Source organism: Carassius carassius, chromosome 34 (genome assembly GCF_963082965.1).
Source record: "Carassius carassius chromosome 34, fCarCar2.1, whole genome shotgun sequence".
Lineage (NCBI taxonomy): Eukaryota > Metazoa > Chordata > Actinopteri > Cypriniformes > Cyprinidae > Carassius > Carassius carassius.
In genome coordinates this window covers 1,545,203-1,556,798 of record NC_081788.1, presented here as the reverse complement: position 1 = coordinate 1,556,798, position 11,596 = coordinate 1,545,203, and the positions used below count along the sequence as shown (strand labels likewise).

General features: G+C 37.5%; 1 protein-coding gene across 1 annotated transcript in view; it reads right to left on the bottom strand.

Annotated features, from left to right (window-relative positions):
* Positions 1-11,596, bottom strand: part of LOC132115306 (acylamino-acid-releasing enzyme-like) — a 37,930-nt gene continuing 26,334 nt past the window's right edge. Inside the window, exons 19-23 of the mRNA XM_059523697.1 lie at positions 3,180-3,268; positions 2,735-2,925; positions 508-610; positions 299-405; positions 1-214 (exon numbers count right to left, since the gene is read on the bottom strand). Coding sequence (XP_059379680.1) covers positions 109-214; positions 299-405; positions 508-610; positions 2,735-2,925; positions 3,180-3,268 — 596 coding nt within the window. The 3' untranslated portion in view covers positions 1-108. The remainder of the gene's footprint in view (positions 215-298; positions 406-507; positions 611-2,734; positions 2,926-3,179; positions 3,269-11,596) is intronic.

Below are 11,596 nucleotides of genomic sequence, written 5' to 3'. Positions count from 1 at the left end.
GATGCCTCGATATGACAACGACAAAGCTGATATTTATGAAAGAAATGCTGAAATCTCTTTAATACAATGTGATAAAAATTGGTTATGATTTATGGAGAGGAAGTGATATCACAGAGAAAGATGTTGGATGATCCAGAGAGCAGCGTTCATGAACCCATCCGATTCTGCGTCAACTTTGGACAAAGAGTGATTATTGCCTGGGTACCACAACAATCTGTGGACACATGGATACACCAATGAACCAATGATCCAGAGCAGAGGAATGTTAAGTGTAAAGTGTGAGTTTCACTGTACTTACCTCACTGGTACCTGCAATGCCTTCAGGGCTCTGTAGTATTCAATACCCTGCTTACTGGGGACACGCTTGTCATCTTCCCCCAACATCAGAAGTACTGGGGTTTTTACCTGAGCAACAAACAACCATGTATATTACAAGCTAAGCAGTTAAGAAATTAAAAATAAAGGAAAAGATACATACATAAATGTATCAGAAAAGCACCTGCTCACCTTGCTGACATGTTTTATGGGTGACTTGTTTAACATCTGCTCCAGAATAGCAGGTTCAAGATGAATATCTGTGTTATATTCAAATCCAGCTTCCACCAAACACCTGAACACACACACACACACACACACACTTAAAGCCATCAGCCATCACAAATGTCTACAGGTGAATATCACAATACATAAAATCTTATTTTACCCACAAATCAAAAGGAAGAAGTTTTATATTAACCCATTTTTTGTAGATTGTTTGCATATTACATCAAGAACACCCCTCAAAAAAGTATTACTGTATTGAAAAAAAAAGTATTTATACATCATACTATACTGGGGTACTTCAGATGCACATTTTCAAAAAAAGGTTTTATATAATGATACACTTCACATTTCGGCATTTAAACTATTTTTAGTAAATATTTTTGAAAATATCAATATCAGCCGATAGGTTTTTCTGCTTGGCCAATGTGTTCGAGGCAGGACTTTTATTTTTGATGGCACGCCAGACTTTATTTGACGACTCTGAGAGCAGCAGCGTCTGAAGACACACAGTGCTCTCTCTCTCTCTCTCTCTCGTTCACTGTCATCATTAACAGATCTGTCTAATACAGATAGAAGTCAATCTAATAATCCGATAGAACAGTTAAACTAAGGAGTTCATGTATACAGAAAGAATTATAACGATTGCTTTTATATTATTAATAATAGCCAAACATTATAATTTCTCGTTTGCCATCAGCATTAAGCAAATACGCATTTATATAATTTAAACAAATCTTTGAATGACTAATGAACATTTAAGTTCACAAACCTTGCAAACTTAGTTGAACTCAGCTGTGAGATCTTGTGAAGTGTGCATCGATCATATTCATGTCATTTTCTCTGTGTGCTGTGTGTAAAATGAGGGTTACCCTTGCTTTATTTAAAAACAAAATATATATGATTGCCAGTGAACACAAACTTCCCAGAATACTGAGAGCTCTGTTGGTTACAGTGTTTACTTCCTTTTTAATTCTATTTGTATTAAATATTTATTTATTTGAGAAAAATACTCTTATTTTACACATTTTATTTTTTTAAATATTGACAAATGATTTCACATTTCATATATTATGTAAATATTATGTATATATATATATATATGCTTATATTGACAGACTTTTATCTTATCAATCCACCAGTTCACATTTACAACTCCGCGTCTTTGCAGGGTAAAAACATTGCTCAATTTTCACATTGGTCTGAACAAAAATAACCCCAATACTGTTTTCTTGCGACACAGGAGGCAGCAGTTTCAGGACCGCAGTTCCACTAGGAACCTACTTTTTGTGTGACTGTGCCATCTATCCAATTCTATTGTAACAGAGGAGACTTGATTCAAACATCAAACCAACAGATGCAAAGACTAGAGCAATGGAAACTATACATTTTTTTATCTTTCCATCTTATTTTTGATGCAAGAGCTGGCATGAACTTGAGTGTGTGAGGCAATGTCAGCAATCTCCATTTAGCCTATTAAGTGTGCAAAACCGTTCACTGTGCTGTGTAAACTAGTACTTAAGTTAATTTGAATTTATCAATTTACTAATAAACATTAATTTGTACTGCAATTGTTTCACCGTTTACTACAGACGTGAAGTGATGCAGCTAATGAGCACACACACACACACACACACACACGCACGCACGCACACACACACACATATATATAAAATATTGATCTAAATAAGATTAACTATTTCAAAAGGGTTATTAGGAGTTGGTTAGGAACATAATTAGTGTATACAATTAAACAACTATAAATACTACTACTAAACAAAAATAATACTATACAGAATTGAATAGCAAGTGCTTTATGAACAAATATGAACTGCTAATACATAAATACATACAAAAAAATAATTTAAATTGTCATTGTCGCCTACTGATATAATACATAAAGTTATGATTATCTTGTTTTACTACATTTATTTTAACTGTTTTGATCCATAAAACCATGATTACTTGCTTCTGATATTTTATTGTAACAAATTGTTATTGCCTCATTGCTTACATGCTACATATCTAAGTAATATATAAGTCTATTGTTTTCTTAGGTCTGTTTTATTAGCACAAAAAAATAATCTGGTTACTCAAATAATCTTCAGAATAATCGACCGTTTTCTTGATTACTTAAATATTCGTTAGTGACAGGTCTAATATCCACTGGTTATGAAGATCGATGTCACATTACCAGTCTGGGATGTCTGTGCTGCCGACCATGGAGGCCAGGTTTGTGACGGGGTTTCGAGCCACACACGCCTTGTAAAACTCAGGATATTGTGCAATCAGATGACAAGCCAGGAATCCGCCATGAGAGCCTCCAACCAGAGCGATCTTCTGCTCGTCAAAGTCACCTTGCTTCAAAACACTGTCTACTGCCAACTGTTTTGAGGGAAACAAACACTATATTTATAATCATGTATGCTGTGTTGAAAGTAGAAATCACAAAACATAAGCTGCAAACTTCAGAAGAGCCTCCAACTTTCAGAACTTCAACAACCAAATGCAATCTACTTCCAACTATCACAAGTAGTATGCTAACATATATTTGTAAATTTTTAAAATGCAGTGAAACGTTATAGATATTTGGTTACACTGATGATGGGAGCAGGAGCTCAGTAAACATTAGTGTTTACCTGCACGTCTTTTACATCCTGTGTACCGATGTTTCCTGGTAAGGAGAGGATGCTATCTTGACCAAAACCAAGTGAGCCTCTGTAGTTCACTACAACAGGAAAGACATGCAAAAGATGACATACTAAATATACTGTAAATATAACTATAAAAAAATAAAATAATAATAGTAATGGTATTATGAGACTTTATTTACTTTTTATTACAAAAAGTATAATACTATTATATTTTAGAATAAAAATGAATATTAAAAATACAATTATTTCATAATGCATTTAAAAAAATACAATGCTAATATTTCTATTTTAATTTTCTTTCTTTACTTTTTTTTAATTTTAATATGAATTTTCAACATTTGCAAACCTAAAACCAGCAAACTTCTATTTTGGCGGGTTGCTGAGATGAGCTCCGCAACAGACTTCTACCCAACATTCAAAGCGGCATTACGTCACAAAAGTGTGAACTAAGAGGAAGACCGCAAGGGTTTAGGATGCGATGTGGGACAGGGCCTTAAAAGGCAAGCCTGCAACCTTTAGGCAAAAAATCGTAATGGCTAGTTTTTTTATGGATTCCAATGGAGGAGAGGCATCACTATGCTGAATAAATGGCTTTTTAGAGGAAACAGCTTATTTAATGAATCCAACATGTTTTACACTAAACAATACTTTTGCAGTGATGGGATGCCTTTAGCAATTAGCGATTGGCTTTTTCATTCAGAAGGCGGGGCTTCCTGCGATTAAACGGCCATATTGAGCGTTGCATTTTTCCCCATTCAAAACTATACGAGTGACATGTCTTGGGTATTATAGTAGATAGTCTTTGGAAATAACCAGGTTTCATGACCCTTTAATAATCAAGATTTTGTCACCATTTCTGGACTATTAGGCATTATACACAATGTTCTACGACAAAATTCCATTATATCTCAAGGTTTTGTTTTGTAGACATTATAATTATATATAAGCATTCAAGCTCAATGCTCCGTTGCCTCTCTGCATCTTTCTCTGGCACCCCTGTTGTGGCGTGACATGGGCTGGGGATTAAAGTAGGTTGTAGACATCAGAAGTAGGGATGGGCGTTTTCCGCAAATATCACATTCGAATACTTGAGCTCACAAAAAATGAAGTTTAATGAGACAGACGTTATTTTTCAGCAACATTTATTGTTTCCGTCATTTTGAACAAGCTTACACACAATAAGCTTGAACATTACACATCGTGTTTTGTAGCTGAAAACCTTTAACAATGCGTGCAAACAAACAAAAGTACAGATTAAAAGTAAAAAAAATTAAAAAGTGAACAAAGAAAAAACGTAAAGCAGCCTGCAGCAATTAGGCTATTGTAGACCGTAGCCTACACTTAACTTTGAAACCTTTAAACTGTCAGCAAATCTTTTTTTCTTTTTTTCTATTGTTTTACATGTTCTTGTTAAGAAACACGGGCATGTAAACATGATCGGGGGAAAGTCGGCTCCTTAGTCTGTTAACAATAAGGCCGGCCGTGGAAAAAACGTGCTCTGACGGCACAGACGTGGTCGGGACTCACAAATAACGGTGTGCTAAGAGAATCAGTTTTGTGAAGCGCTTCGTGTTTTCGTTTCACCACTGAATGGGAGCTTCATCTGGTGGAATACATAGCTCCAGCAAGAATTGTTCCCACTTGTCTCGGCTTGAATTCGGTCATTTTCTGTGATTCTCCATGGCATATTTGAAGTACTGTAGAAGACCGCAGTTCTTTTAGGGGGTGTTCACATATCGCGTCTTTTGCGCGCTCAAGTTTGTTATTTCCAATGTAGGCGCGCGGTATGCGCGCCCACAATGGAAGCGACGCAGTCGCGATGCGCACGCATCGAGTTAAAAACATCTCAACTTTTCTGAATGCCGCTAGCGCAGCGCAGGTCATGTGACAATAACTAAACATTTAGCTTCATCCTTTCCCATAACAACGTTGAAAGCTCAGCCAAGATGAAGGAACAGCTGATCATAGTTGTATATGGATTTCCATTTTGAAATAAATTTAGTAGCAGAGCTACTGTAAGCGATTTTTTGTGCAGCAAATCCATTTATCCTTTGCTGAAATTTCCACGTCTTCATGGAGAGAGCATGTCATTGTTGCTTAGCAACGGCAGACGCCTCAGGAGCGCTTCTGCCTGAGCGCTTTGTAAAGAAGGAGAAAGCGGCGCGCCTAGCGTTTTCAACACGTTTTTAGGCGCGATATGTGACCTGCCCCTTATTCATTCATTAATTATTTTTTGCTTGCATACATCTTCAAATATGCTGTGGAGAATCACAGAAAGTGACCAAATTAGGTTTGTGAATTTATTTATTTTTTGCGAAATTCGAATTTTTTTGAATTTTCATTTTTTTTATCGAATAATTAGAGCAGAACGAATATCCGAATGTTCGACTATCCGTGCACACCCCTAATCAGAAGCAACCCTAATAATTTATAACTATTATTCTTAATATTGTAGCACTACTACATATTAATACTGAATTTATGTCAGTGTGTTATTTAAAAATGGAAATTGTATTAAGATGGTTAAGTTGTATATCTTGATTACTAATACCATGATGTTCTTTCGACTCCATTTCCTATAATGCTATGCTGGACTCATGTATAATCTGTTGTGTTTCGTACTTCCTGTCTGCCGATTTTCTTCATGAATGATGATTTTTGTATGTATATAAGGGGGTAGGAACCAATGTGTGGTGGTGGTGTTTCCCGGAAAGTTTTCCAATCGTCGGACCTCTAGGTTTCCAGGTGGATATCCTCGTTTGCAGCTAATGCCTCGCTGGCAGGATTTACTTGTGTTTAAAGGAGTGTTTCATGACTGTTTGGACCCTGTATTACCACACTGCAGCGGGGACTGGGGTATGTGTGTCTGGGACTGACCAGGTTTGCGGTAAGAGCTACGTGATTCAGCTGGTTATGCAAAGACTATGGGGACTATTTTAATTACATTCAGTGGACTTTGTTCATGTGGTCTATTTAGGAGATGTATATATAATGGGTGGTGAAACAATACACATCTTTTTGCATTAGAAACTGTTTTTATCTTTATTGATGTAACCTCACTGATAGAGTGTTACAATATTACCGTATTTTCCGGACTATAAGTCACACTTTTTTTCATAGTTTGGCTGGTCCTGCGACTTATAGTCAGGTGCGACTTATTTATCAAAATTAATTTGACATGAACCAAGAGAAATTAACCATGGGAAATGAACCAAGAGAAAACATAACCGTCTCCAGCCGCGAGAGGGCGCTCTATGCTGCTCAGTGCTCCTGTAGTCTACACTGAAAACAGAGCGCCCTCTCGCGGCTGTAGACGGCAATGTTTTCTCTTGGTTCTAAATAAATGAATTTTAGTCCAGTTCAACTTATATGTTTTTTTCTTCGTCATGACATATTTTTGGACTGATGTGACTTATACTTAGGTGCGACTTATAGTCCGAAAAATATGGTATAATTATTGTTACTTGACCTTTTCCTTGTCATCCACCCCTTCCCAATCTTAAGTGAAGTAAAGTGACATTCAGCCAAGTATGGTGACCCATACTCAGAATTTGTGCTCTGCATTTAACCCATCCGAAATGCACACACACAGAGCAGTGAACACACACACACACACTGTGAGCACACACCCAGAGCAGTGGGCAGCCATTTATGCTGCGGCGCCCGGGGAGCAGTTGGGGGTTCGATGCCTTGCTCAAGGACACCTAAGTCGTGGTATTGAGGGTGGAGAGAGAACTGTACATGCCAGCCCGGGACCCGAACTCACAACCTTTCGATTGGGAGTCCGACTCTCTAACCATTAGGCCACGACTTCCCCCTAAATGAAATCTTTAGTATTTAGTATTTATTATTATTATCATTATCATCATCATTTTTGTTGTTTCTATACTAGTTACATCTGTTATACATCTGCTAGATACTCTTTGATCTCCATGATTCCTCCCACATACCTAGACACACACACACAGACACATTGTCAGAATGAACTTGTTATGTGATGTTTGCCGTTAGTATATATGTTTGTTTGTCTGGTGATTCTGTATATGGCACATGTAAACATCGTCACAGTCTTAATAAAAAAAATAATATATATATATATATTATATATATATATATATATATTATATATATATATATATATATATATATATATATATATATATATATATATATATATATATATACATGTAAATCATTATATAACGTTTAAATTTTATACTGCAAATGAATAAATACATTTAAGATTTAAAATAAAAAATAGTTATTTTCATCAGAGACCTGAAATCAATGCTCCTTTTATTGTGGCCAGCCTAAGGCTCACCTGTGCAATAATCATGCTGTCTAATCAGCATCTTGATATGCCACACCTGTGAGGAGAAGTGCTCACTAACACAGATTTAGACAGATTTGTGAACAATATTTGAGAGAAATAGGCCTTAGAAAAAGTCTTAGATCTTTGAGTTCAGCTGATGAAAAATGGTGGCAAAAACAAAAGTGTTTATTTATAATTTTGTTCAGTGTATATATGTGCTGCAAATTTCCCCCCAAAAAATAGTTACCTTCATTTTCACATTCTACAATAACTTAAAAATAATAACTAACTTGTTGTAATTGGACAAAAGTAAGTGACTGAGCTACAGCCATTTGAAGGCAATAGAGTCAGCAAAGTCGACTTGAGTGAGGTGTAGCAGATCTGACTCGAACCAGACAAATTAAAGAGTCGATCAGGACTGTGGTTGAAACATGAGCCAAATTCCTCAGGAAGGCAACCAGAGGTCATAAATCAGTCCTAGTACCACAAGCCAGAAACAAGTTAACCAACCAACCAACTCTTTCACAGAACAGCTTTCAACATTAACACCACTAGAAAAATTATTGACAATTTCAATTCGGAGAAGAGATTGTAAAATTTGGGGCAAGTAATCAGAGCCGGCCAAGCCACTAAGCGACCCTTGCAATTGCAAAGGGCCCCGTGGCCAGCAGAGGGCCCCCTTGAGTCACTGCTATATAGTGGGTGAAAAAAATCATACATCAAAAGTAACATAAAATAAATAAATAAAAAGAAATGGGCCTACAGTGCTCTTTATCAGGCATCATGATAAGCACAGTTGTTTTTTATTTAGTTCTTTATTATGGCGAGTTCCCCGCAAATCTTGACCCTGACTGACCCCTATGATGTCACTCGTCACCCGGTCAGTGTCTGTCAGTCAGTTACTCCAGCGTCGACGATGTCTGACAAGAAACGAAAATATCTTTCTGGCCATGAAAAACAACAAAAGAAAAGGCTGGAAGAAGAGAAGAAGCAAGAAGATAAAGGTACGTAAACCTGTAGGCTTAATTTTCCGATACCTAAAGTCTTAAAAGTCTTATAATATTGGGATGCAAACACTTACAGCGCACTTTTCGGCGCCTCACGCTTTTTTTCTCGTCATTTTGGGTGACTTGGATCTGAGAGGGTCCGTCTGATTATAATTCCACGAAGTCATGTGAAGCCACATTAAATTAAAGTTTACGGAAACTCGTTTTTCCACGTCAATCATTCTCCATTCAGTAACGTTATTCAAACAGCGCGCGCGCCTCGTGCATGGTAAAACTCTCTTCAATATATGATATATTCACATTATAATGCTTGATCTGTAGATAAAAGGCTGTGGATTTGCATAAGATGACTTTATTTTGTGTATTTGTATTTTATGTGTGTTGCTGTTTTTAAACGACTCACTACCGTGTGTAGTGTTAGATCACGGACACATCACAAGGACTATGAATAGGCATCAAACGCACAATAACTGGAATTTAAAACTGTGAAGAAACAAATGATCAATAAACTATTGGACAGATATACATTAGGATTTGTGCGCTCGACATTTCTTAACTTTGTGCCGTGAACTTTTAAATGCGCACTTGAGCAGCGCAGCGCTGCACACTGTGACTCCATGTTAAAGAAAATAGTCCGCTCCGCGTCCATAGCAACGCTCTGTTTTTCATGGCAACGGTGTGTTCTACTTCGCAGCGGTCTGTTATCAAGAAATAACCAACTGCATTCTACATTGGGATTCAACCAAGCCATGTAATAAATGCTAATAACATGATGCATAAAATTGGTTTAGTATTATACATTTGCTGTGATGTTAAAGCATTTAACAGAACAATATAAACCCAGTTTGGCTTCTACACTAAAGGGCTAACATTAATTTACTCCTTATGTCCCCTTTCCAGGGGCACTATTAAAGTATATGCTGCCAGTAAGCAAACCTCCAGCTGTTGGTGAGTATAAAGGGGCTGTAAAATGATAACCTTCTGCATTTTAAAAATTAAGTCTAACGTTATGTCTAATTATTTTCTTTATTTCATTGCAGCTCCATCAACAACTACTTTTCCTGGTTCACAACACAGTCATGTCACCCAAGAAGCTGGCGATGCTGGTAAGTTCTGTGTTTTAGTTTAACCTATAGAGATAGATACATTTACCACTTGTTGTAGTGTCCTGTCCTTTGCTCATAAATGAAATCTGTCATGAGGGGAGCGTGTAGTAGCTGTTTTTAAGGACTGATTATTCAGCAAAATTATGGAGTTTCCTCCAAAGCTGCTAATGTTGAAAATACATTTTATCTAAAGTAACTTTTTAAAAGAAGATGGCATCAAACTCTTGCAGATTGTTTTGCATTTTAAGATACTCTAAGTTTGATGCTAAGAACACAGGTAATTTCAATTCAGTCAATTTATTTCATTATTTTATTTTGATTTTTTCATTAGCATGCCCATCAACCTCTACCTCCAGCTCTGGTGTCACCCAAGCTGACAATGCTGGTAAGTTTACTCCTACATCGACAATAAATTAACAATTATTCACCGCTAGGAAAACTAACATCCAACATATGTCAACTTACTAAATGTAAGAATTTTTGGTGTTAAACTTCCCCATAGGTCTTTCTCCTGTTGAAGTGGAGAGCAGTACCCCCATGCCTTCCACCACACCTGGCTCTCTTTCTACTCCTCCTTTGGATCCAGCTGACTGGCCAACAGTCATTAATGACAAAGTACGCATTGATCTGGTTAACAGAGGACCAGCACATGTTGACCACCACTTCACATTTCCAAAAAGACAATCAGACAATAGGAAATTTCACTATCATTTCATGTTTCGATCTCTCACAAATGGTGAAAAGGTAAAGAGAAGTTGGTTAATATATTCACAGAAAAGTAATGCTGTCTACTGTTTTTGTTGTAAATTGTTTTCAAAAAAATCAACAAAGCTCAGTACAGATGGTCAACAAGACTGGATCAATATTGGCACATTACTTAAGCAACATGAAAACAGCTCAGATCATGCTAAAAATTTGCTGTCTTGGAAGGAGCTAGAACTCCGTCTACGAAAAGGGGAGACAATAGATCACACTGAATTGTCCCTCTTAGAGGCAGAGAGAAACAGGTGGAGAGAGGTCCTCATTAGGCTTGTGTCAATCATACAATCTCTAGCAGAGAGGAATATGGGTCTTAGAGGATCTGTTGATACGTTACATGTCAACAATAATGGTAACTTCCTAAAAGAGGTGGAATTACTAGCGAAGTTTGATCCTGTTTTAAAAGAGCATGTACGACGCATTGACAGTGGAGCAAATCACACAACATACTTAGGGAAAACAGTACAAAATGAGCTTATCGCTTGCATCAGTGACACCATTCTCCATACAATTGTTGTTCAAATCAAGGAGTCAAAGTATTTTTCCCTGATTTTGGACTGCACTCCAGATGTCAGCCACCAGGAGCAGATGTCTTTTATGATCCGTACAGTCGACCTAAAAATCACACCAGAAATCAGAGAGTACTTCCTGGGGTTCCTATTAGCCCATGAATCAACTGGACTCGGCTTATCCACACTGATTCTAAGAAGGCTAGAGGAGCTGAACATCCCCTTTGAGGACTGCAGAGGACAGTCTTATGACAATGGTGCCAACATGAAAGGCCGAAATAAAGGGACACAGGCCAGGCTGTTGAAGAAGAATCCTCGAGCTCTCTATGTACCTTGTGCAGCCCACACATTAAATCTGATGGTGGCAGATTCAGCCAAGGGGTCAGTGGATGCTACTAACTTCTTCAGAGTGGTGCAGAAATTGTACACCTTATTTGCAGCTGCGTCCCAGAGGTGGGCCATCTTAAAAGATCATGTGGACCTCACTGTCAAGGCCTGGAGTGAAACAAGGTGGGAAAGCCGAATTAACAGCATTGAGCCTTTACGCTACCACACCGTCAAAGTCAGGGAAGCTTTGCTTGAGGTGAGGGAAAAGACAAATGACCCTTTGATTAGAATTGAAGCCCAGTCCCTGGCTGAAGAAATTGGATCATTTAGGTTCCAGATCTGCACAGTTTGACTGGTATGACATTCTATCAAAAATTAACAC